At 48.4% G+C, this 26,628-nt stretch overlaps 2 protein-coding genes across 4 annotated transcripts; both read left to right on the top strand.

Moving 5' to 3' along the window:
• The first annotated feature begins 233 nt into the window (after positions 1-233).
• On the top strand, positions 234-6,008 carry KRT3 (keratin 3). 3 transcript variants are annotated; one of them, XM_059404864.1, is made up of 10 exons: positions 234-486; positions 682-893; positions 1,952-2,172; positions 2,732-2,792; positions 3,134-3,229; positions 3,499-3,663; positions 4,086-4,211; positions 4,497-4,717; positions 5,063-5,097; positions 5,556-6,008. In XM_059404864.1, exons 1-10 carry the CDS (start codon positions 234-236, stop codon positions 5,915-5,917), a joined length of 1,752 nt encoding a protein of 583 aa, XP_059260847.1. In that variant the 3' UTR covers positions 5,918-6,008. The 3 variants fall into 3 exon arrangements, with proteins under 3 accessions (XP_059260847.1, XP_059260846.1, XP_059260845.1); XM_059404863.1 differs by having other exon boundaries at positions 234-615; positions 688-893; XM_059404862.1 differs by having other exon boundaries at positions 234-651; positions 688-893.
• Positions 6,009-17,763: 11,755 nt separating this feature from the next.
• Positions 17,764-25,864, top strand: LOC132020709 (keratin, type II cytoskeletal 2 oral-like). Its single transcript, XM_059404861.1, has 9 exons — positions 17,764-18,381; positions 19,474-19,694; positions 21,074-21,134; positions 21,788-21,883; positions 22,478-22,642; positions 22,744-22,869; positions 23,462-23,682; positions 24,985-25,019; positions 25,437-25,864. Exons 1-9 carry the CDS (start codon positions 17,764-17,766, stop codon positions 25,862-25,864), a joined length of 1,971 nt encoding a protein of 656 aa, XP_059260844.1.
• Positions 25,865-26,628: the final 764 nt, after the last annotated feature.

The raw sequence follows: 26,628 nt of genomic DNA, 5'->3' as shown, positions 1-26,628 counted from the left end.
TCAGATTATTTTCAAGGTGTGTTTAGTAGCCTGGAACAAACTTATTGCCTTGGAGGCAAACCCCACCCATAACTGTTTGGGATTAATTATCTCTCCTTGGTTTGAGCCCAGCTACCTCCTTGAGGTATATAAAGGGATTTATTCTGCACAAGTCTTCAGTTCCCTTCCCTCTTCCTCTGACTCTCAGTGTCCTGCTTAACTCTTGTGCTCTTCCTTCATCAAGCCCTCTCACCATGAACAGACAAGTCTGCAAGACATCTGGTGGCGGCAGCCAGGGATTCTCGGGCCGCTCTGCCGTGGTCTCCGGCAGCAGCAGGATGAGCTGTGTGGCCCGCTCTGGGGGAACTGGCGGAGGGGCCTGTGGGTTCCGGGCCGGAGCAGGCGGTTTTGGCAGTCGAAGCCTCTACAGCCTGGGTGGCAACAAGAGCATCTCCATCAGTGTGGCTGGTGGCTCCCGGGCTGGTGGCTTTGGGGGAGGGCGTAGCAGCTGTGGCAGTGGCTTTGGGGGTGGCTATGGAGGTGGCTTTGGTGGTGGCTTTGGTGGTGGCAGAGGAATGGGAGGTGGCTTTGGAGGAGCTGGTGGCTTAGGAGGGGCTGGTGGCTTTGGAGGGGCTGGTGGCTTAGGAGGGCTTGGTGGCTTTGGAGGAGTTGGTGGCTTTGGAGGAGCTGGTGGCTTAGGAGGGGCAGGTGGTTTTGGTGGGCCTGGTGGCTTTGGTGGGCCTGGTGGCTTTGGTCCTGGTGGCTTCCCTGGAGGAATCCAGGAAGTGACCATAAACCAGAGCCTCCTGCAGCCCCTCAATGTGGAGATCGACCCCCAAATTGGGCAAGTAAAGACCCAGGAGCGGGAGCAGATCAAGACCCTCAACAACAAGTTTGCTTCCTTCATCGACAAGGTGATGAAGTTTGGACTGGGCCCCCATTTCTGGGCTGGGACTTTGAGTTTGACTTCTAGACGGTGTTTAGGATCAATATTGGATGAGCCAGGCTGTAGGGGGATGGTTAGGCAGAGCTCTACGGTCTGGGAAGACGTTCAAGGCTGATGAGTTTGCCTACATGGTCCCTTGTGTAGGGAAGACAATGGGCTCCTCTTTGGACCTGGACATCTGCAAGTCCTGCTTCTCTAGCTCCCTGCTCTAGTCTCCTGACTGTTGCCTTATTTAGGCCTAGGCTGCAGCACTGGCAACACACAGCAAGAGCCACGACTCCTGGCAGGGCAGCGTCTGACCCAGGACTGGGCATTTTTTGGACATGAGCTACCCTTTGAGGTTTTCTGGGAGGCCTGCTCCCTCCTTGCCCCTGTGCCAGACAAAGGAGGTGGATGCCCTAAAGAAGGGATTAAAGAGGCTTACCTGGAACCTTAGTCCCAACAGGTCTGCAGAGAAGCTGGGAGTGAGTCTGTATCCCTAAATTGACCTGGTCTGGAAGAGAGGGGTGCTTGGTACCCTCCAGATCAGGGTAGCTTACACTGATGGGATCCTTCCTGCCATGCTGATTATGGCATTCCAATCAGTATCAGTTCCCAGTGATTCACATCCCTTGAAGGGCTGAGTGTCAGCAGAGTTTTAGGTAGAAGCTGTGCTGCTGAGTTCAAGTACATTTCTGCAGAGCACACTGTTTGGGCTAGAGTCCTGAAGTCCCCTGGTGATGCAGAGCAGTCATCTTTAAAACTCTGCTTCCAGACAAGGGTTACTTCCAGTTGTCCCACGTATTTCTCCTCCTTCTAGAACTTTCCAAACCATGCTGCATCTTTAGTGGCCCAAATCAAGCAGTCATCTGCCCATAGCCTCTCCAACTACAGTAGGGACCTAACTTCACATTCTTTCTAGGCCTTTGTGCTGGGGGATGGGAGATTCAGACACTTAATCTTATCTGAACTACTGGTGGTTCAGAACTTCCTCCACACCGTGCCTCTGCCACTAGTGTTGCCTGATGCGGCTTCCTCCTGATGCAGGTGCGGTTCCTGGAGCAGCAGAACAAGGTCCTGGAGACCAAGTGGAACCTGCTCCAGCAGCAGGGCACAAATTCCATGACCGGCACCAATAACCTGGAGCCCCTCTTTGAGACTTATATCAGCAACCAGCGGAGCTACCTGGACAGCATCCTGGGGGAGAGGGGCCGCCTGGACTCAGAGTTGAGGAACATGCAGGACCTAGTGGAGGACTTCAAGAAGAAGTGAGTGACAGATGCATGAATGGGAAGTTGCCATGGGCAACCAGGTTTCGAGGCCCAGCTCTTCCAGCACTCTTTCTGTCCACCTTCTCCCCACCCCCCTAGACTGTCTTCCTCTCCTTACCTTTACAGAGGGCAGTTTGGTTCATTGGGCTCCCTGCTCACCCTCGTTCCCCAAGGACAAGGGAAGTTATGGCAAGTGGCATGAGTGTAGGCTTGAGGAAGCACTTCCTCATGGTCCATGTTGGGGAAGATTCTGGTTCTAGGATCTGAAGAAATGCTGGGACAACTCATGATGTGCTGACCAACCGTCCCAGTTTCCCTGGCACAGAGAGGCTTCCCAGGATGTGGGACTTTCAGTGCTAGAACAAGGCCAGTGTGCTGGGGCAAACTGGAACGGCCGGTCCCCCTAACGAAGAGGGGGATGGTAAGGAGGATGTGTTCTTCTGAGAGGGGCTGCTGAGGGACAGGGATGGAGAGATGAACTTTCAGTTTCAGACGAAAGTGGTGTGTATGACTACCTCAAAACCCAAACTCAGCTATTTCTTTTTAATCCTTACAGGTATGAGGATGAAATCAATAAACGTACAGCTGCTGAGAATGAATTTGTGACCCTGAAGAAGGTAAGGGCTGTGTGTGAGGTTCCTGGGGCTTGTGGGCTCAGGTTTCCAGCTGAGCTGGGAAATCTTCTTACTCCACTGCCATGGAGCTGCCAAATTCAGGCACTTAGAGCAAAAAAGAGAAGCCAGGTTCTTTGTAGTCTGGAAAGATCCCTGAAAGAGTTAGTTTGTTTGTTTTCCATTTTGAATCATCCCAGTGGGATTTGAGTTACTCCTTCACGTGCAGACCAGCCTCGGACAAGGACTGGTCAGTCACCAGCCTGTCCTGACTTTTTCCTGCTGCACGTGCAGTTTGTTGTTTATTCCTTGGGGGAATGAGGCCTTTATGCTTCTGTCTTTCCCAGGACGTGGACGCCGCCTACATGAACAAGGTGGAGCTTCAGGCCAAGGTGGATGCCTTAATGGATGAAATCAACTTCCTGACGAACCTCTATGATATGGTGAGGACGTTACCTCCTAAGAGGGGAGCAAGGGAAGGTGAGATAGTCTCAAGACTGGGGCACTTTGGTATCTAGAGCCCAGGAAGAGTTAGGGCCCCTTGTTGGGGTTCCACAGGGTAGATGACAGACTTGGGGTTCTCTGAGGAGCTGCGGGTCAGGGTGGGGTAGATGTACCTTCAGTGCTGAGTCAGAGAATGGGTCTGTTGTTTCCAGGCCTCTCTATGCTTGTTCCAGAGGCCCTGAGAAATTAACAGGCTCTGTGTTGGTAGGAGCTGTCCCAGATGCAGAGCCATGTCAGCGACACATCCGTGGTCCTATCCATGGACAACAACCGCTTCCTGGACCTGGACAGCATCATCGCCGAGGTCAAGGCCCAGTATGAGGAGATTGCCCAGAGGAGCAAGGCCGAGGCTGAGGCGCTGTATCAGACCAAGGTGGGAGCTAGACACCTCTGAGAGGTTTCAGGGAGGCCATGGCCCATGGGCCTGCTGGGTAGTGAGTCCCCTGCGGTCACTGGGTGGACTCCTCTTGGTTCTACTCTCTGGGGACATCTTTCTAATGGTTGTTCAGTTGCAGAAAGTGCCGGCCCTGGTGGAAATGGATTCCACTGTCCCCTGTCAGACCACATGGGACAGATTCTAGCTTGCTCAGGGACTGAAGGGTGGGAGAATGCTGACCATGGCAACCCAGACGGTTCTTTTCCCTGTGGCCTCCAAAGTGTCCCTGCTGAAGCATACTCAATGTCATTTGAACAAATGCTTTCTGAGCACCTCAAGGATGGGTGGGTGATGTTAGGGATGGAGAAACAAGTCAGTCAAAGCTACATCAACACCTCTTCGTGTCTTCTGTTCCCCAGCTGGGAGAGCTGCAGACCACGGCCGGCAGACATGGGGATGACCTGAAGAGCACCAAGAGTGAGATCATGGAGCTCAACAGGATGCTCCAGAGGCTGCGGGCTGAGATCGAGAATGTTAAGAAGCAGGTGGGATGGCAATGGATGGGACTGGCGGGGGCTGGGGTAAGGATCTCAGAAGCCCTAGTCTGGAATGGACTTCTGGGGTCATCCCCAGTTAGTTCAAAGACCAGGCCAGTCTAGAGGGCTGGTAATTGATAGGTAAAATATCTTGGTAGATGAAGACAAGATGTAGGTGTTGGGAAGTGCTGTTGCCTGGCTTGAAGATGCTTGCTATGGGATAAGCTATTGTAAGACTCAGAGAGTATGGGACCCTCCCAGGCTCATCTCTTCTCCTGCCTCTCCCTGCCCCAGAATGCCAACCTGCAGGCGGCCATCGCTGAGGCTGAGCAGCGTGGGGAGCTGGCCCTTAAGGACGCCAATGCCAAGCTCCAAGAGCTGCAGGCTGCCCTACAGCAGGCCAAGGATGACCTGGCCCGGCTGCTGAAGGAGTACCAGGAGCTGATGAACGTCAAGCTGGCCCTGGACGTGGAGATTGCCACCTACAGGAAGCTGCTGGAGGGGGAGGAGTGCAGGTGGGCTCTAATTCCATCTCCCCACCCTCCCTGACAGAAGGCACCTGCTGAGAGCCTGATAAATGACCAAGAAAATGAGAACAGAGGCCTGCTGTATAGAGAGAGGCCTCCGCCTTCCACAGGCTCTGCAGAGAAGCATTTGCTTTCACCAGCCCACTCTTTCCATAGATGGCCAAAGTTCAAGTGAAACCAGTGCGCACTGTTATGGTCCACAGAAGGGTCAGAAACAGCACTGATCTGCTTGGCTTCTGAATTAGTTCTGGTTGCTGTTCAACACCTTCATCTATGAAATATTGCTGGGAATTTGCTTTGTGACAGAGCTCTCTCTCTTGCTTTCTCCTACAGAATGTCTGGAGAGTGCCAGAGCGCTGTCAGCATCTGTAAGTAGCCAAAGTAACTATGACAATGAGAACCGATTCTGAAATATCTATACTCACACAGGGCAGTAGCACCTTACTTAGAAAATATTTCTATGGGAGTTGGAGAGGTTTTCCATGGGTGGAAGGGGCAGCTTTTGTCATTGTTTTGGGTTCAGGGCACTATTAATTGATCTATATGGGACGGTGAATATCCAGCAGGGAGCCTGTTAATGGGCAGAGAAATTCTGGATCATCTCAAACGGTGTCATCAAGAATTGACCATAGGTAGAAGGAACCACTGGGAGAGTCATTAATGACTTAGCACTAGGGGGCGAGCACCTTATGTCATTAAACTGCATCATGGTGATCATCAGGAGCAAAGCTGCCTTGGTCTCCTGCCCATCATCCCGGGCCCGTTAGTTACGATACAGGGAGGTGGGGGCTGGGCGCTAATCACTATTCTGTCCTCTCCCCTGCAGCCGTGGTCAGCAGTGGCGGCGCAACATCGGGCTCGGCAGGTGGATTAGGCGGCGGCTTCGGCAGCGGCTTCGGTGCGGGAGGGGGCGCGGGCAGTGGCTTCGGCCGGGCAAGTGGCAGTGGCTTCGGAGGCGGCAGCGGTTTCGGCGGCGGCAGCGGTTTCGGCGGCGGCAGCGGCGGCTTCGGCGGCGGCCGTGGGTTCAGCGGCGGCAGCGGCTTTGGAGGTGGCAGCAGCGGCTTCGGGGGCGGCAGCAGCTTCGGCTCCGGGGCTCGCTGCGGGGTGAGCAGCGGAGGCTTCAGCTCCGGCAGCAGCCGGGGCGGGAGCGTCAAGTTCTCGCAGTCCTCGCAGCGCTGCTCGAGATAAACGCTGCGCCTGGGTCCCGCAGCCTCCCCGGTGCCTCATGCCCCCAGCCGCACCTTCCCTCCGTCGTCAGCGCCACCCACCCCTCGACACCCATCCCAGCACCGCCCCCTCCTAGCCGCTCTTTGGAGCTCGAAGACCCGGGCCTCTGGCTCTTCCCTCCGGACTCCTGGCAGAGCGCAGCCTCGAGAACTCCGGGTGCTTTCTCGGGCTCCCGTCTCTGCCTGGTTGTCCAGGAGTGGCCTGAGCCACCACCTTGTCCTGCCCTTGGGGTCCCCTCCCTGGGGGAAATGGTCACCAGTTCTGATGTATATAACACACGGACCCCTCTGCCAACCATTCTGTCGCCAATAAAGTGCATTGTGTTTCACATCAAGCCTCTGCGTCTTCCCTGGCCACCTTTCTCCCCACTGGAGATTCCCCTCTTCCAGTGCTGTCTGTCTGCAGAACAGCTGGAATGCTGATTCTTTGCCTCTAAGGCAGTCACTCCCTCCTACCCACCGTATGGGATTGAAATGGGCAAGATTGGGTGGTTTCTATATTGTTGGAGCATGGTAGAGGCAGGGTCACACTCTGGGAGGTCCTGTTGACTCACAGTTTTTAGAGGGGAAGGTGGGACCTTGTAGACTTTCATCTCCCCCTTGCCTTCTCTCATGTGGGGGAACCTAAGAGGGCCTTCAGTTGTTGAAGAGCTTGGGGATGGAGGAGTTCTTTCCTTGGCGCTGGTCCCTACTCCAGCTGACGAGCTGAAAGCTTTCCACCCCATCCAGGTACACCTGGGCAAGCATGAGCTGCTAGACCTCCAGGGCTGCAGGGATTTCCTGGAGCTACCTATCTCAAAGTCTGACCCCAAAACCCCACTCTGTTGAGGGAGCTCTGTGTCTTTTAAATCTTTCCTCCTTGGAGCACATATTAGAGGTTCTGAGAAGGTTTGTAGCAAAGACTACGTGTCAGCTGTCTTTAACCCAGCATTGCCCACAGAAGCCTTCTTTCTGGGTAAACAACTATTGACACTGGTGGGAAAATGTCCTACACCTGTCTGCATGCACACTGGGTCCTTTGCTTGTGTGCCAGCCATGGAAGCTTCCAGAACCAGGAAGCCCTGATTAAGTATCAGTTAGCCATGGCAGTGCTGTCTGGAAGTGCTGGCTGGCTAGAAGAAACTCAGGCTCAAGGAGTCCAAAAGCTTTATTTGCAAAGAAGGAGACCGAGGGTCAGAGAGGTCTGGTGGTTTGCTTAGGATCCTAGAGCCTCTGAAGGTCTGAGCTGGGAGTGCACCCAAGCATCCTACGCCTGGAGCTCCTGCCCCTGCCCCACACTGTCTTTGAGGCTATATTTGCTCCCCTCATGGCCAGCTGCCTGGGTACGCAGAGAACACGTAGGCAATGGAGTAGAAATGAAAAGCCAAGCTGGGCCAGGGATGCAATATTTCCATCTTAGGCCAAAGCTGAATTTCTTCCAGAGAAGGGAAATGATAATTAAACAGAGAAAACCAGCAACTGGGGCTTGAGATTCACATGGACATCCTATTTTCTCACTTAGCAGAGCAATCCAGGGCCAGGAAGGGTCAGGAAGACTCTTTGCAGGATGTGGGATTTGGTAGCTATTGCTTCATCTTTGCGCAGGAAGGTGTCTTTTCTGACTGGCACCCTTTCATGGACAAGGCTAATCAGATGAGACCGAGTACCTGCCCCACCTCAGAGCTCAGAGGGTTGGGTGCACGGGAACGTGCCAGGCCAGTGATGGGACAGCTGCTTCCCCTTACATGAAGTCTTTGTTAATGAATTCCTTTCTTCAACCAATATTCACTAAGTTAACTCTCAGGCACTGGGCTAAATGTTGGAGATACACTGGTGAGCAAAAATAAGATGTTGCGTTGCTCTTGTTCTAATAAGGGAGCACAACAACAAAGTAAACAAACAAACAAACAAAATAACTTCAAGCTCTGTGGTAAGTGTATGGGGAAGAGAACCTGGCGGCTGACCTGGAGAAATAGCAGGACTTGTGAACAGATTGGATGAAAGCATGTAGGAGAAGGAAGATGTGCCTGTGCTGCCTGGTTTTCCAGCAGGAGCAGCTGCATCACGGCTGATGCCGTCTGCAGAGGGGAGGGGAAGAGAGGGGCCGAAGGTAGGATGGATCTGAGGAGGCCCTTCAGGAGTTCAGCTCTAGATAAGTTTGAGCTGCTCACAAGATAGACATCTGGCCTACAGCTGGAGCAGTGAATGTGGCTTCAGAAGGGACACATATCAGGACTGGAGACTCCCATTTGGACATCATCCATATAAGGATGGTTAGGGTTGTTTCTAGAGCCATGGCAACTGCTGAGCTCTCCCAGGTGGGTGGAAGAGAAGAGGGCCCAGGCTGAGCTCCAGAATCCAGAGTCAAGGGGAAGAGAACAATCAGCCAGGCAGTAGAGGCTGGGCCAAGTTTTCCAGAATACCTACCCCTGAGAAGTCAAGGGGTTTCTAAATGGGCTCCAAGGGACGCCCAGATCAGGGCTAGCTTTTTTTGGGACACTGTCCACGTATCAAAGTTCACATTCAGCCAATGGCTTCTTTCCTTTGCTGTTCTCCCTGGACTCTAGCCACTGGCCCCTGTGCATCCTGTGGGGGTTTTCAGGACACCCCAACCATCTAAGTAGCCTTCAGGTGGCAGGGGGAATCCATGCAGCTTCTTAAAGGGGAGAGTAGCCAGGGATAGGCTGGCTCGGGAGGAATGGCACCATGGAGAGGGCCATTTCTTGGAGGTGTCATTGTCCCAAAGAAATGACCAAGCAGGGACGCCTGGGTGGCTTAGTTGGTTAAGCAGTTGCCTTCGGCTCAGGTCATGATCCCAGCGTCCTGGGATCGAGTCCCACATCAGGCTCCTTGCTCCGCGGGGAGCCTGCTTCTCCCTCTGACTCTGCCTTCCACTCTGCCTGTGCTCACTCTCACTCTCTCTCTGACAAATAAATAAGTAAAATCTTTAAAAAAAAAAAAAAAGAAAAGAAATGACCAAGCAGGTGAACTCAGTGCTAAGACCTGAGACTGAAGGAATTAACTCCATGTGTGGCTGGATATTCTCTACCTAGCCCTGATCATTTCTGATCCAGGCTGGAAACACTTCCAGGGAACTTTGACTGATTCTGAGGACTCCTCTTTTTTCTTCACTTCAGCTTTTACAGAATTTATTTGTGAAATTCTATGGTGATTTTTTCAGGTGCTCTTAAGTCTCTGGGCTTGGGTTTGCTTTCTTCCACTTGACTAGACTTTTAAAAAATCTTTTGAGCAAGGAGCCAATTGGTGCTGTGTTGTCCATTCTTTTCCTATCCTCTGAGGCACGTTTGTTTGGCCACAGGGGAACTCTCCATGACTGTTGAGTAATGCTGACTTGTATGCCTTAAACTGGAATTTGGGGCTCTCTCTGCTTTGGTTCACTCCTATTTTGTTTGCTCCTTGGGTGTGGAGTGGTACACCCTCCTGTGATGCCACGGGGACCCAACTTCAGTCCCTCACCCCATTCCCATCCCCATCCATTCCTCTCTGCCTACTCCCTCCCCACACCCCACCAAGGAAGAACACACCAAACAGTTCCTTCCTGTTCCAAGAGCTTGTTGACTCATTGGTTTACGCATTCCTGCAGGTCAAGGAAACCAAAATGGGTTTTTAGATTTTGGGTTATTTCATTCTTTCTCCTTCTGGGATGTAGGTTATGGGTCAGAACAAGTATCAACAGTGATGGTGATACAGTCACAAAAGGCTCAGTTAAGGGAACCAGGGGATTGTTTTCCCCCACAAGAATCTGCCTCTGGATAATCCAGACTGCTGATGATCAGGATTTGCATAGAAAGTTCTGGGTAATTTGTAGGAAGCTCTCTGTGTGACGGTTCTCTGTTTCGCCTAGAGCTGGGTGGGGCTTGTTGGGCAAACATCAGAAATCTCATCTCTTGGAATTTGGGCTGCCCCTTCTCTGTCTTCTCAGCACTTTGGCCCCTGTGCATTCTCCCTTTGCTTCCGAGGCCAGAAATGTAGACACCCTGCAACAATTTTGGAAAGACTGAGAAAAACTCACTTGAGTTCTGAAAGTACTTCTTCACATATTTATCTATATTTTTCACAAGCCCTTTTGGGATGCAAACTGTACAATGAACATCTCTGTTATGCCTAAAATCAGTCTAATCAGCCCTGATATTTCCAACCCAGGCTGAAGGCTAGTTGGTTTTCCTAGGATACCACTGATAGGGGTATTGTGGGAGCAATCTGTTATCTTTAGAATCAGTGGTGACATCAACTTCTGGAGAAGAAGGGGGCAGGAGAGGATGGTTCTAGATGGCAGTAAAGCAGAAATTTTCATAGGGGGCAATCTCCCCTCCCCCTCCAGAGAGAACATTCGGCAATGTCTGGTTATATTTTTGGTTGTTGCAACAGAAGGAGTCCTATGGGCATTTAGAGTGTAAGCACCTACAACGTACAGGACCGACCCCTGATCAAGAATTTTCCAGCTCAAAGTGTCAGTAGGGCTGCTGTGGAGAAACTGGGAAAGCAGGTAAGAGGTCATCGCATTCACCCCTCTCTTTAGGAAAGGATCCTTGGTTATACTGATCTTGGTTATAGCTGAGCTGCATAGAGACAATTTTCCCTTTGAGGGAAGTAGATATTTTTAGGAGTTTGTTTTAAAACAGAAATGTCCCTCTACTCTGGACAAAGTCACAGGAAAGAAGCCAGTCAAGCAGTGTGGCCCTATGTGGGCATTTGCAAGACCTGTGCCAATGAACTGCAAAGTATTGTAGTTCTGGAATAAACCTGGCCGTTTTATGCCCTGTGCCTTTGACAGTCTTCCCCTTTGCTAGGAATACTCATTCCATCTTGATTTACTTGACTAGCTCTTACTATCATTGATGATCATTCAGGTTCTACCTCCTACAGGATTTGCTGGACCACCACATGGCCCTGAGGTCTGCCTGTGCTCCCACGGGACCTGTTAACCCCCTTTCCTCCCTTGCCCTTTTGTATTAAGATGACCAGTTTCATGTCTGTTCTTCATACTAGCATGGAAGGAACTCGAAGGGATGGATGTGTCTTCTTCGTCTTTGTGTGTCCCCATGCTCACAGTGTCTCTCACGTGACACTGTGAATTTTACTGAGCTAATGAGGTACTGGAAAAGGATAGGGTGGGCTCTTCAATGCAACGCTGTCCTGACATATTTCACAAAAACAACGCGATTAAACAACTCATTGTTGTTCTGTACTTACTGGCGCAAGTCGTACGCCAGGTAATTTGCACGTGTCATTTCATTTAATCCTTACCATAGGAGGCAGGTAGTTATTATCCTCATTTTCTAGATGAGGAACCTGGGGCTTAGAGAGGCAGAGTAACACGCCTGGTCTCAGCAATGGAAGTGGTAGATCTGAGCCTCTAATCCAAAGCCTACTCTTGCAACCACTGGAGTGAAGGGGGCTGGCTGACTTTGCCCTGTCTGGGATGCCCTCTCTTGTACTAGCTCCGGAGCATGGTGCTAACAGCTCTCTGGAGTCTCGAGGAGCCAGAAGCTCCAAACCTGGTTTGGTTCCAAACCAAACCTGAAGTTCCTAGGCGAGCAGGAGAGGTTTTTTTTCCGGCTTCCGAGGCCCCGTGAGGGGGGCAGGTCCACCTTCAACTCTAGAGAGTTCTGATCTCCAGTATAGAAGCCAGAGATCAACCAGGAAAAATAACCTTGATAATGATGGGTGTTTCTCTTTGATGCCAAAGAGGAATTCGCAAGGTTTCAAACTATTTTCATTCATGCAAGTGGATACTTCCAGGCATGTCTGTCCATCACTTTCTGTGGGTGGGTTCTTTAAATGTCCAAGTGGACATTTCACTTTTCAGTCTGGGTGGTGTGATTTGACTTGCTGCAGCCCACATGAATCCATGACAGGATCTGGATAGCCTAATTAAAACCCTATGTCTGGGACACCTGGGTGGCTCAGTCAGGTAAGCATTTGGCTCGGGTTATGATTCCAGGGTCCTGGGATGGAGTCCCACTTTGGGCTCCTGGCTCAGCAGGGAGCCGGGTTCTTCCTCTGCCTGCCCCTTCCCCTGTTTGTGCTCTCTCCCACTCTTTCTGACAAATAAATAAATAAAATCTTAAAAAAACAAAACAAAACCCTAGGTCAGTCAGCTAATTGATTTGGGGCAAGTTAATTGACCTCACTAAGCTCGTGTCCTTATCTATGAAATGAGAGTGAAAATTCTGACTTTGTGGCATTTTTATGACCATTAGAAATTATACTCATAAACAGCTTAATTTCATGCCTGGTGTATGGCAGGCACTCAGTCCACATTAGCAATTTTTATATCCTTTTTACAGATGTGTAAAAAGAGCAAAGATTAGAAAGAGGACATTCTTGTCACTAAAGCATAGCCCCCACAATTCTTGGAAGTATGCAGTAGCCCAATGAATATTTGTTGACTGATGGGCGACGGCATTACTGATGAGCCCCTGTAGTGGGAAACTGGCTTGACCAGGCATGGAAGACTGGCTTTTATGGAACTCGCCATGCTGACACTGTGATTCCTTGCAATTGGATACAAAAATCGTCAGACTTCAGTGCTTCATTGACCCTAAACTGGGCTACCCTTTAACATTCCTCCCTCTTTTAGCCTCTAGACTGGTATTTTCTAGGAAGGCTCTTACATCAACATCATCATCATCACAGGAGCTACCATATGCTGACCACTTGCCCTGTGGAGGGGTTTCTAATGCTACTTCCTCTAGTCCTCACAGCAAACTAATGAGGTGGTTATGCTAACACAAATTTAGAAAACAGAAAACCGAGGGCAGAGAATAAAATGACTCACTGGAGGCATTGTTACTGGAAAACGGCAAGGCTGGGATTTGAGCACCTGCCTAACTCCAAGGTCTCCATGTTTTCCACCCCTCCACCCTGCAAAAAAAGAGAAAGAGAAGAGGTCATTTGAAGTCCAGAATATTCAGAATGCCAATGAAAAGGGACGAGGCCTTTCCCCCATGGTGCTTTCTGAGGGAAGGTCAAGGCAGCAAGACCATGGCTGGTGAGAGATCTGTGTAGACAGGGGAATTGGTCCTTGGGGACCTACTCCATTTTCCAGCATCCCAGAGCTCTTCTCCTAACTTCATCTACCTTCAGGCTTTAGTCTGCTCTCAGCTTCCTCTCTCATGCATGGAGCTTTCTCTTTGAGCATAAGACTGGTTTCTTTAACTTTATGCCTTAACCCCTTGGCTGCCCTATGTGCCCCTTCTCATCCATTCCAGATGCATAGCTGGACTAATGCTTCTCTAAGTGTGTACTGATAAGGGTTAAAATAGAAAGGTTTTGTTGTTAAGTTTGTTTGGGAAACTCTAATATAGTAAAAGTAAATTATTTTTTTCTATGTGACTTCTTAGGGCTTTTAAATGTGCTTTATTAGAACCCTAAGGGAGGGACACCTGGGTGGCTCAGTTGATTAAGCAGCTGCCTTTGGCTCAGGTCATGATCCCAGGGTTCTGGGATCGAGTCCCACATCGGGCTCCTTGCTCAGCGGGGAGCCTGCTTCTCCCTCTGCCTCTGCCTGCCATTCTGTCTGCCTGTGCTTGCTCTCCCCCACCTCTCTGATAAATAAATAAAACCTTAAAAAAAAAAAAACCCTAAGGGAAAGCTATAGAAATTTCGCTTTCCAAACTTATTTGGCCAAAGAACTTTTTTTTTTTTTTTTTTTTTTTTTTAAATCAAGGCTATCTTGGGGGATAGTATTTGGCCCCAAATAAGCCCTGGGAGAGAATCCAGTATGAGATAAAGATTTAGGGGTGAGTTGAAGAGCACTGTAATCGAGTCTGGAGAGAAGACCAGAATTAGACTGAATTATGATTGTTAATGTTACTAAGACTTAGTAACATAAGGATTTACCCATACTTAGATTTTTTTTTCTTTTTTAATCAAACTTTAGCTATAAAGGGAGCTAACCCTATGTGGTAATATATATTTTTTGTTCATTTGTTAAATAAAGTTATTTCAGTAGCGATATTTTAATTTAATTATATATTTTAAAGGTTTTTATTTTAATTTCATTTGGTTAATATGTACTGTAATATTAGATTCTAGTGTGCAATATAGTGATTCAAGATTTACATACAACACCACCCAGTGCTCATGACAACAAGTGTTCTCCTTCACCCCCATCACTTGTTTAAAAAACTGTGTATCTTACTGAAAGAAGATGTTACTTGAATGATGGTTCACACACTGTGTAGTGTCCAATATAAGTTTTTATTTTAACATGGTAGAAAGTAGAACACGATTTAGTCCAGGGGCAGTATACCCAGAATGACTGTTTATTTTTCTTTTTGGGGGGAAGACAATTTAATGATTATCTTGGAAATTTGATCTGTGAATCTGCATATACAAAGGTCACATAACGATCACCCCTTCATCTTCAGCTCCCAGGTAGAGAGGGATATCTGCATACTTTGACCTAGAGGTAGTGACTGCTGTCTCAGGATTCGTTCCTCTACTCCCAATTATATTATGGGCAACTAATTCTTAAGCATTCTCATTGCAGTTGAACACTAGAGAACAATCTGTCTAGAGGAAATAACTCTGCTTGGTGACAATTACCCCTAATTTATAGGTGAGGAAATAAGGATCCAGAGCACTCAGCCACTTGGCAACCTTGACATGGAAGGTTCTGCAAGGCAAGGGATTAGAAGAACTCAGATAGTTGGCAGCAGGCAGCACATTTAGACGCCACTGCTCTAAAAGATCCTGCAGTGAATAAGAGAAATATTGCCGAGGATGCTAACTAGTTATTTCCAGAAGCTTCAGTCAACTGCTGAGAAAACAATCTCAACTGGCTAAATAGGGTGATGCTTTGGCAGGCTCAGGAGATATGGATTAGGCAACCCAACCCAAACCTGTGTTTTTGTGACCTGCCCATTTCTCTCTCTATCCCTCTTCTCCAGCATATGCCAGGATGGAAGAGGTGAGCCATACTTAGGAGATTGCCACCCGCTGCCTCAGCACTAGAGCCAAGGGAGGGGAAGGGAATCAGAGTCACTGATGTCTGTTCTTGTTTGCTTTGGGCTCTCACCTGGGGATTCAGGAGAGCCTGTCTAAGCTTTCTTCTCAGGGAGGCATTTGATCTTCTGCTTTTAAGGGAGTTCCGGAGAATGTGAATAAAAACCTCACCAAGAAGGACTGACATTCAACTGACAGGTTGAGTAAGTGTCTCAAAGAAGAACCCAACAGAGATCCCCTTCATAGATTTTCTATGGAAAGATAATGTTGATTTAAAAATCCAAATATTTGTTTCTGGGCCCCATTTAAATCTCCAAACAATCCCGCAAGTGAGGTAGAATCCTCATTTTACAAATAAGGAAAGAGAGACTCAAAGAAGTCAAGTACCTTGTCCAAGGTCACTAATGAGTGCAAGGTAGACAAGGGAATTGAACCAGGTCTTCTGAAGTTCATGATGAAAGGTCTTCTGTTAGACCACAATTACCTTACTCTTGTGTGGCATTTTATAATTTTCAAGGGACTTTCACTTATGTTATATCCTGTGAGGCTCCCTACAAACTACTGAGGTAGGAAAGGATTTGACAGATTAGAACACAGACTTAGTGAGTTAAATCACAACACAAGGTCATCGACACTAATCCCTCCTAGCAGAGGTCTTGCCCTCCACTATCCTGACTTGGTTTTCTTACTCTTTACCCTCAGTTAGCTTTCTTTTCTTACTATCCTTTGGTGGGTTGCTCAGGGGTACAAAGTTGTTTTTGAGAACGGCCAAGGTTAAACTTATTTCCTTTCCCTGTGTCCCCAAGTAGGGTACTAGCAATAGTTTAGTGTATAGCCTCTTATTTGGAGTAAAAAGCCATACTACACATTTTATATTTATATATATATTATTTATTTATTATAATATATTATTTTATGTAAATAATATATATTTACATATTTATATTTATAGATTTATTTATATATATATTTGTATATTTATATATACTTGCAACAGCCCATGGAGTACTTGTTAATATAGTTGAGGAAAACAAAGCACATAAAAGTTAAGTAATTTGTCCAAGGTTAAAGAGCTGGTGAGTGGTGAAGCTGGGATTCTAACCAGGCAGACTGGCCCTAGACAAACCTGCAGAACAGAAAATTAAGAATTGGCTACAGAACAGTTAAAATTGCTTGACTTCAGGATCTTCAGACCTATCCGCTGCCCTAGAATGTTTTGTCTGAAAATCATCCCAGAAAGACAGTGTTCACTATTGATTTGATTGGAAATCTGGAGATATACCGGAGATACACCAAGCACTTATTTCTTGGGGAGTCTAGAATCACCTCCTCCTACTCTGTCATATTTTATAGAGTCCTGAATGTGAATAGAAACCTGAGAACATATTCTTGCCATGCGTGGTGTGGTTGGGTGTGGAGGGGGGTTGGCATGGGAATGGGGGATAATTGAGCTGTCAGAAGTTAGAGCAATAATGTACCAGCATACCTATTCTACCACCAAGGGTCCTCCATCCTTCCTTCTCCTAAATCCCTGGGCTCAGATTAAATACCCATAGTTAGCCAGTGCATCCCAAACTTCCTTGGTCATAAGGATTACCTGAAGGGTTTGTTAAAAAATGTAGGCACTCAAGCCCTTCCTCTGAAGATTTGTATTCCTTAAGACTGGGGTGAGACCTCAGTCTAGATATTTATATTCTTAGGCACTGGTTATGGGTCAGTTAACACAAGTCAATGCTTACCCTATGCAAGAAGTTGGTGATTCAAAATGAGTAGGACTCATTCCCTTTCCTTGATGAGCTCAGGAGCCTACAGACTGTACTGAAAATTAACATATAAGTTTATTTTAAGACATAGTGAGAAAAGTACAGGGTGTGGTGGGAAAACAAGGTGATGGAGGGGTTGGCAGATCTTAAGGCCATCAAATCTGACATAGCATGCACTCTTATCCTGAGATGAATGGGATCTTTCATTTTACTCCACCAGCCAACTGGAGGGTCCCCACATTGTGTCCTCTCTTTCTTTTGGATCCAGAAATCACCTCCTGTGGGTCAAGGATGGTGGTGGGTACAAGGATGGTGGCAAAAGGGTATGGATGGTAGGTCAAAGATGGAGACTCCTCCCTATACCTGTCCTTTTCCACTTTCCAAGCCTCATACTTGTTTGCTTCATATATGACCCCCACTTTTCCCAAGGTCAGACATTTTATTTTGTTTTATTTCCCATGAACAGCACTGCTCAGCTCAAATGGCAGGCTGGCTCGAATGGATGCCCTTGGCTGAGGTGGTGCCAGACTGGACCTCTGCTTTCCCATTCCCCCACCCCAAGCCCTCCTCTGGACATTTCTCTGCAGCGGTGGGCATAGATGATATGTCACTGGGCTATGGTACTCTGGCATTGCAGGGAGGGATCCAGCTCACATGGAAGAATTTGTCTGGTCCTCACCTCTGTGTCATGGAGTTCCATGGGTCGTAAGACCCTGGCGTCAAAACCCAATTTATTCTGCTGGATCAGGTGCTGTCTGAGTTCCCTAAGCCCCCTTGAGGAAATCACAGGGAAGAAGAGAGGAGAGTTCCAGTCTTTTGTAAACTGTGGCAAGTTTGGGTGATTAAGCTAAAAAAGCAAAGTCATTTTGGTCCAGAGGATTAGTTTGGAGGTGTGTTGTAAGTCTACAAGTAACTTATTGCCTGGGAGGCAAACCAAACCCAAGATGACTCTCAGCTAATTGCTTGCCTTTCCTTGTGCCAAGCCTAGCTCTCTGGTATATAAAGGCCACCCTCCTCTTTGTCCCCATCCTCTGCCTTCACCCCTCTCAGCCCTTGCTAAGTGATTGCTAGCTGACCTCCAAGCTCTCTCACCATGAACAGACAAGTCTGCAAGACATCTGGTGGCAGCAGCCATGGATTCTCGGGCCGCTCTGCCGTGGTCTCCGGCAGCAGCAGGATGAGCTGTGTGGCCCGCTCTGGGGGAGCTGGCGGAGGAGCCTGTGGGTTCCGGGCCGGAGCAGGCGGCTTTGGCAGTCGCAGCCTCTACAGCCTGGGTGGCAACAAGAGCATCTCCATCAGTGTGGCTGGTGGCTCCCGGGCTGGTGGCTTTGGGGGAGGGCGTAGCAGCTGTGGCAGTGGCTTTGGAGGTGGCTTTGGAGGTGGCTATGGAGGTGGCTATGGTGGTGGCTTTGGTGGTGGTAGAGGAATGGGAGGTGGCTTTGGAGGGGCTGGTGGCTTAGGAGGGGCTGGTGGCTTTGGTGGAGCCGGTGGTTTTGGTGGGCCTGGTGGCTTTGGTGGGCTTGGTGGCTTTGGTGGGCCTGGTGGCTTTGGTCCTGGTGGCTTCCCTGGAGGAATCCAGGAAGTGACTGTCAACCAGAGCCTCCTGCAGCCCCTCAATGTGGAGATTGACCCCCAGATTGGACAAATAAAGACCCAGGAGCGGGAGCAGATCAAGACCCTCAACAACAAGTTTGCCTCCTTCATCGACAAGGTAAGGGCAGAGCTCAGAGGTGCCATGGAAGGTTTTGGCTGCCTAGGGTGTTGGTGTATGAAGATGCCAGGGGGATCTGCTAGGCTTATAGGCAGGGGTATTAGCTTCCTGTCCTGGTTTTGCCTTGGGCCCTTCAGGAGAGCAGGCATGCTCTTGCTCTTCAGGCCCTATTTTCCCCGCTGTGAAATAGGGAAAGGATTCTAGCTTCTGATTTTCTTCTAGGGATAGGACTAGGGAAAATGAAGTGAGGGTCCAAACTTGTTTGTTGTCATTTGAAGAACAGGGCATTAGTCACGAAATCATTATAGTTAACATTCAATTTCTCTTGAAAAGCAACTTCCTGATAATATAAACTAGCTGGTAATCAAACTTGTATTAGTAAGAATCTTGGGACTGCCTCTCAGTGATGAGTGTTGGCAACTAATTTATCATCTGAATGGTCTTGCATTTTAACTGATATTAATTTGTGTTGTCTATGCTGGGGCAAGGAAGGGTGTGCTGGGTCTGGGGTAATAAGCCTGGGGTTTGAAGTTAAACCCAGATCAGCTATATGCTGAGTAACTGAAGGGGAAAAAAACTAGAGGAAATATGAAACAACTTAGGAAAATTTAGACCCTGTTGACTGTTTTCACTGCCTATAGGATGGCAAAATTTTCACTTAAAAACAATTATAAGTAACTTTATTTATGCCTATCTTCTGTACTTGTGTTCTGAAGGATCACCATAGACTAGGGCAGTGATGGCTGTGACTCTTACTTAGCTTGGTCACTTAGTAATCAGGTCAGTTTGGGCAACTTAAACTGTTTAAGATTCCATTTACTATGTACAAAGGGATAATAACACTTCCTTTTTAGGTGGTGGTGAGGATTAAATGAGATAGAATAAGTGAAAATGGTAGGTACAGAGTAAACAATACATTGTGTCTCTCCCTTGTCTAAATTCTCATTCTTCTCAGTTAAAAAAAAAAAAAAACTCCAGAGGCTACTGCAGATTGGAGAACTGGGTTCATTTCCACATCTCCACTCTTTGAAATGCATGGTCCCACTTGCCCAACTCAAGAGGCTAATTCCTTTTCTTTTTCACCTGATACAGGTGCGGTTCTTGGAACAGCAGAACAAGGTCCTGGAGACCAAATGGGAGCTGCTCCAGCAACAGACCACAGGCTCTGGCTCAGGACCCAACAACTTGGAGCCTTTCTTTGAATCCTACATCAGCTTCCTGCGCAGGCAGTTGGATTTGGCTCTGGGGGAGAGAGGGAACTTGGAAGGAGAGCTGAAGAACATGCAGGACCTTGTGGAAGACTTCAAAAAGAAGTAAGGGCCTCAACTGGGGAGTTACCCCTTATGGGGGATTAGCAGGGAGTTGTAGCCCCAGCTTGAGATTTTAACTGTTCCAGATTGTACCTTCAGTCAATACTCTTAGATGGACTTGCTGAGTGAGACATGACCAAGCGGAAGGGGATAAGAGGGTGGGGACTGAGACTTCAAGGTGGTTGATTATGACAGATTTTTCAGGCTTCAGGGACCCCTCCTGCACTAGTCTAGTTGGATAAGAGAATCTACCCAGACAGAGTCTGCCCTTCACACTTACTGTACATAGGGATCACCTTGGAAGCTTGTCAGAAATGCACATTCCTGTGCTATGGTTCCTAGACATTCTGAATCAGTAGGTGTGGGGCAGGTCCCAGGGGTCTGAGTGCCCCACAGCACCAGGAGTTCCTGGCAGATGCTCTAGGGCCACACTTTGTAAAGTACTCTTTCAATGTGCCCAATACCCTGTCTCTGGAGCTTCAATCAGCCCCCTTCTGCATGTTTGGGGCTGTAGTTGACACCATCTGAGGTCTGTAAGAGGTAAATTTGGCCTCTCAAGGTGGGGAGGGCGCTCCGGACATAACCAGGGTCAGGACCCACGGGGTGGGCACACCTGTTCTGAGGAGGCCCCATTCCGGTTTAACTGCACAAACCTGGCGGACACCCAGGCTCTGTGCTGAGCACTGGGAATCCAGTGGCAACTCAGATTGACATTGCTCAGACATCTCTTCTCCTGGAACCATTCCATTTTTCAATCTTCATGAGATCTAGACCCCTGGTGGGAGATTATTGTCATGAATAAGCAGGAATCTCATAACCTTGATGCATTCAGAAGACATGAATTTATTCTTAACCCAAATTCCATAAGAAGCAACTCTAATTAATGAAAAGAAGTGGAACAGAGGCAGAAAACCTGGTCTGAGCACATACCTCTCTGGGTCTCATATACACATCTTACGCTTTGTGATGTCTGCCAGAGCCAGGCAAGTAGTCAGGCTCCTTGAAGTCTTCTCCCACTCTGCCTACCCACACTTCAGCCTATCACCAGGACTTGGGGGGAGAGGGGTGAGACAGTGGCCTCAGCTCTGAGAGGCCTCTAAGCCAGACTGGCTACATAATTCTGGGGGTTCAGTGCAAAATGAAAATGCAGGGCCCTTGTTAAAGAAATTACTAAGAATTTCAAGATGGCCCTAGCAGAGCATTAGACTGAATGAATGTGAGGACCTTCTGAACCTAGGGCCCTGTATAACTGCACAGGTCACATGAAGCTTGTCTTGTCTCTGGGTGAGTGGATTCTGTGTGAGTACTTGGGATCCTCTCTCTCTCTCTCTCTTTTGCTTTGGGAATGTCACTGTCCAAATGTGTGCTTCTTTCTGTACCAGGTATGAAGATGAGATTAACAAGCGCAATGCGGCTGAGAATGAGTTTGTGGGGCTCAAGAAGGTAAGAGAGCTGGGAAGAAAATGATGAGGCTTTATTTCTGAGCACTAACCCATGGAGTCAGCTGCTCTGGAGCATAAGGACCCTATGCTGTGTGTGGGGTTTACATTTCTCCTTACATTTTTGGAAACAAAGGAACCTGCTCTAAATACATTACTGGTGAGGGAGACATCTTACAATGCTACTGTGATTAATGAATTGATTAGTAATGTGAACTAATGAAGGTTTTATGTGTAGCATTAATCAAGGTCTTCAGCCTACCAGAGCACCTTGGATGTTATTAATAATAACAATCATCCAGTAGATCATCATAAAGATGAGGTAGTGAGAAGAATATCCTCATTTCTATTCAGAAGGTTGGTTATATAGCACCCCAAACCCAAAGTCACAGTTAGATAAATGTGATTTTTCTACCCTTACTCCAGTGTCTTGCTAGTGGTGTATATCTTATTAAAGCATTGGGGTTTAACTGGTCAAGGCATATAAGGGAAGAAAACCACTTTGATCTTCTTTTAGAAGGGAAAGTGAGGAGTGGAAATTAGGAGAACAGGGGAAGGACAAGGAGGAGGGACAAAGGCTTAGGAAAGAGCTGTGGTGTTTGGGGTAGAGTGGGTCATCCTGCTGGGTTTCCAATTTCCTGCCTTCACACCCTGTAGGATGTGGATGCGGCGTACATGAACAAGGTGGAGCTGCAGGCCAAGGTGGACAGCCTGACAGATGAACTGAACTTCTTGAGGACCCTCTATGAGATGGTGATTTTTTGATTCCTTGGTTTGCCAAGGTCCAGAGCCTTCCTGTCTGCATTTTCCCAGACATGCTTCCTGAGTAGGACTTTAGGGGATAGTCAAGTGGCAGAACTTGCCTAAAACAAACAACAGGGCTCAGAACTCAGCTATGCTCCACCCAGAAAATGCTAACTTTGCTTTCCCAGACTGCATAGACCTGAACCATAGGGCCAAGATCCCTCTTTGTCTTTGTTTTCCCGCTGTTCTCAGTCTATTTTGCTCTATACTTTCCCTCTGGTCCTATACCAGTTATCATAGATAGCTCCTTCAGAGTACTCCTTCCTACTGTAGTCCCATGGAAACCCACACAGTTGGGCTTACTGCCTGATACTCTCAGGCTGACAACATGATTGGATTTGCACATTTGCCTTTCTCTTTAACTTTGTTGTCTGGGATCACTTAGGCTATAGCCAGGCCTGAAACGCAAGCTTAGTTTTCTAACTGTCCCATTCCTGGCCACTGTTGGGATATCTTTGCTGGCAAAAGATTCTTGGACTTCTTCATTCCCAGCATCTTCTGGGACCAAGGGGTGGTGAAAATGACCATCCATGTTCCCCATAGGAACTGTCTCAGATGCAGAGTCATGTCAGTGATACGTCCGTTGTCCTGTCCATGGACAACAACCGCTGCCTGGACCTGGACAGCATCATTGCCGAAGTCAAGGCCCAGTACGAGGACATTGCCCAAAGGAGCAAGGCAGAGGCTGAGGCACTGTACCAGACCAAGGTGGGAGCCTTCTCCTTGCCCTCATAGTCTAGGTTTAGGTCTTGCTGACCAAGAATGTTCTAACCCTGCAAAACTATGTTGACTGGTTTCCTCTCTGTCAGCTTGGGGAACTGCAGACCACCGCCGGAAGGCATGGGGATGACCTGAAGAACACTAAGAGTGAGATCATGGAACTCAACAGGGTGATCCAGAGGCTGCGGGCTGAGATTGAGAATGTTAAGAAGCAGGTGGGTCCGGACCTAATGGAGAGATCCTGGAGGTCCTCTGGGTCTTGAAGAGAAAGAGAAGCAACGATTATGCCTCTGCTACATGCTTTCTCTGTCCTTTCATATGTGTCATTTGTGGGGTAGCTGGGAGAGTCCATCCTCCCAGAGATTCTTTCTTGAATCTGAGCTTCTTGGAAAGTTTCCTAAGGAGAGATGGTTGCTCATTCTGGCTTTCCCAGTAAATCTTGCAACTGTAGGGATGGCTTTAAACACTTGGTTTCAGTAGGATCTGCCTTCAGTGAACTATTTATCATGCACTTCACATAACCTCATTGGCTAATTTGTATTACTGGACCAAAGTGATTAATTAGGCAAGGGAGTTTTTAACAGTCTTGCAAAAAACAAAAAGCCAAAAAACCAAAAAAACCACCCAGTTACTAGACCATTACTCCCTTTACCAGCAAATCAATGTTCCTCTGCTTGATGAGACATGAGTTAATTTCAGTGGGGTGTGGGACGGGGGTGTGGGACGGGGAAGAGAACTTTCAGGAAGGATCAGCTGTTTGTTTCTTGGTCACTATGCTAATTGGTCTCCTACCTCTTCCTGTCCTAGAATGCCAACCTGCAGGCGGCCATTGCTGAAGCTGAGCAGCGTGGGGAGATGGCCCTCAAGGATGCCAATGCCAAGCTCCAAGGCTTGCAGACTGCCCTACAGAAGGCCAAGGATGACCTGGCCCGGCTGCTGAAAGAATACCAGGAGTTGATGAATGTGAAGCTAGCACTGGATGTGGAAATTGCCACCTACAGGAAGCTGTTGGAGGGCGAGGAGTGCAGGTGAGGTGCTGTGGGGTCAGCATTCTCCTGAAAGGATTTTAGAGTGACCTTTTATAACAAAGAAAGAGAAAAAGATGATTGGAGAGGACAACCCAAACAAAGGGTAAGGAATCTCCTGAATGACGGAATTTAGAATTCAAGTGCCCCCATTTTTTTGTCAATCAAGATCATCCAGTTCTCCAGTTTACCGTGGCCAATGGTGTTGTATTACATAGCTCTGTTGATCTTCTTTATGAGTAAGGAGGAGTGCTTTGGGGTTATAACAAAAGTTACAGTGCTGTCCACTGAACTTCCTGAGATGACAGAAATGTTCTATGTGCTATCTAATACAGTAGCTATTACTCATTTGAGTATTGAAATGTGGCTTGTGAAACTGAGGAATTGAGTTTTACACTTAATTTAATTTTAATAAAGTTGGCTAGCTTCAAGTGGCTAGCAGTTACCATATTGGACAGCACAGTACAGACAGTCCTGTAGCCCTCCACCCCTGAGACTGAATCCAAAGGGAAAGTGGCTGATGCACACACACTCTGGAAAAAATAGCACAGTATCAAGTAGCAGATAAGGGTTTAGTGAATGGATATCAAATGCCAAAGGACTGTCAAGGCTCGAGAGATCTTTCTGCTGAAAGCTGCTCTATGTATCCTGTCCTCAGACATCTTCCAATTTGATAGAAGAAGCAGAGCTCAGGTGTGAGAAGGAAACTTAAGGATTTTTTTTTATAAGTTTCTATGAAAAGGAGTGGGAGTGATGATGGTGCTATGTGTACTGGGAATTGCAGGATGAGGGTGAAGTGGTCAACAACAGTAGGTCCCACATTGGTAGGGTGTGCAGACATGCTCCACGTCTTCTCAGATATGTGGACATGCCTTCTCCATGAAAAAGAACAAGGCATAGAAAGATGGGTTGTGTGGGCGGGACATTTTCAAACTCATCATGTGTTGAGTGTCAGCCCCTCTCACATTTTACCCATCTGAACCACTAAAGGGCTAACCAACTGGGAGTTGGGTGTTGAGCAGTTGACCTGGAACAGATGCTCTGGAAACTAAGGGAAAGAGGATAGACAGATGGAGAAATAGAGGGTGGCTGGTGAAGCTCCTGAACACCTCAACTCCCCAGAAGCAGGCTCTTTTCTTGGGGATACTGGGTCATAGAGACATTTGGAATAGCCTTTCTTCCCCTGGGGCCTTGACCCCTCATAGGGCAAATGGGGGTGTGTGACTCCCAAGGTTATGAACCCTCAGCTTTGTGGCTAATGACTCATGGCAGAAATAATGCATGTTTCCTTCTTTTCCTTTTTAGGATGTCCGGAGAGTGTCAGAGTGCTGTGAGCATTTGTAAGTAGCCCTTCAAAACTTTCTCCCTGGGTTGCAAAAAGGGTGACCAGGAACTCCTTCACTGCCAGCCTACAGCAGGACATCTTGACCCCTGCAAGGAGGCCAGGCCACCAAAGAGTGCCAGAGTCTCAGGCTATGACCACACAATCCCCTGCGAGCATAAGCAGGGAAACTCTAAGGCCAAAGCTAAAATGCCCATGGTCTTGGAGAGTTCCCAAGATTGGAGAACCAGAAATTTCTGTGGATGCTGCTGGCTCTTGTTCTTGGGGGACACCAGAGGGCCAGGCTCACTCTTATCATTTACCAGCTTAGCCCTCAGAGAAGTTGAGTATCTTTCTCAAATTTGCACAGCTAAGCAGGGTAGAGCTGTGATCCAGACCCGGGCCTTTGCCTGAACTGAGTACCTCTTCTCCACAGCAGTGGTCAGCAATGTCACCAGCACAAGCAGCAGCTCTGGTGGAAGCCGTGGAGGGTTCAGTGGCAGCAGCAGCGGTGGCTACAGAGGCAGCAGCAGCAGCAGCAGCAGCAGAGGCAACAGTGGTGGCTACGGAGGGGTCAGTGGCAGCAGTGGCAGCGGCTACGGGATCAGCAGTGGCAGCAGCGGGGGCTACCAGAGTGGCAGCAGTGGGGGCTACCAGAGTGGCAGCAGTGGGGGCTACCAGAGTGGTAGCAGTGGGAGCAGGCTTAGTAGCGGAAGCAGCACCTCTGTGAGTCAGAGTGGAATTGGCTCCAGCTCTGGTGGCATCCACACCTCAGGAGGCAGCAGCTATAAGTCTGGCAGTGGAGGCAGCACTGGGATCCGCTTCTCCCAGACCACCAGCTCAAGTCAGCACTGCTCCAAGTGATCCTCTGGAGTTAAGTGTCTGTGCCCACTCGCAACCCTCTCAGCCTGCCCACAGCACTTCCCACTCTGCTTGGCATCAACAAATGCCAAACTCAACCTCGCTTTTCTTCAAGTTCCCTGGAGAAAGGGCTGAACTTCTTGGCTCCTCCATCCTCAGATCTCTCCTAAGCCAGGGAGGTCCAGCTGCTCATCTCAGATGACGATGCCCCTGACGATGGTAATGATACCTGAGCCCAAACTCCTGTGGGCCTTCCCAGCCTGGCCTGTTCCACCCTGGCCCATCTGCCTCTCTCACTGGGAGCTGATGGCCTGAAGCAGGCATATATCAGCCCCGCTGAGGAGGGGAGTGCTGGAGGGTGAATGGTTAAGTTCTCTGGACTGTTGGTTTGCAGGGTGCCCTCCCACATTTGGGCATCATGTCCTAACTTATCTCTGTCCCTTTAATTCCCCCAACTGTGGATCCTCTGGTGATGATCATGTTGCATTTTCTTTTCTCAATAAATTGCACTGTATTTCACATTCTGGTGTTTGGCTTTCATTCAAGGGGTCATAGAATAGACCGAGATCCAAGAGTGGAGAGAAATCAGGTGTGGATGGTGGTCTTCCAAAGTTCAGTGGTGGGTATAAAGGATACTCAGTAGTTTTGGCTTCTCCATGATCAGTTTAGCCAGGTTCTTGTGATAGGTCGGCCCAAGAGTATTTATGTTGCTTAAGTGGGGGCCCCCATTCCCAAGGAGGTCTTCCCATCCATCCTCCCTGCCTCTG

Source organism: Mustela nigripes, chromosome 6 (genome assembly GCF_022355385.1).
Source record: "Mustela nigripes isolate SB6536 chromosome 6, MUSNIG.SB6536, whole genome shotgun sequence".
Lineage (NCBI taxonomy): Eukaryota > Metazoa > Chordata > Mammalia > Carnivora > Mustelidae > Mustela > Mustela nigripes.
Note: the sequence above shows the minus strand (reverse complement) of the source record. Positions and strands in the feature narration are given on the sequence as shown.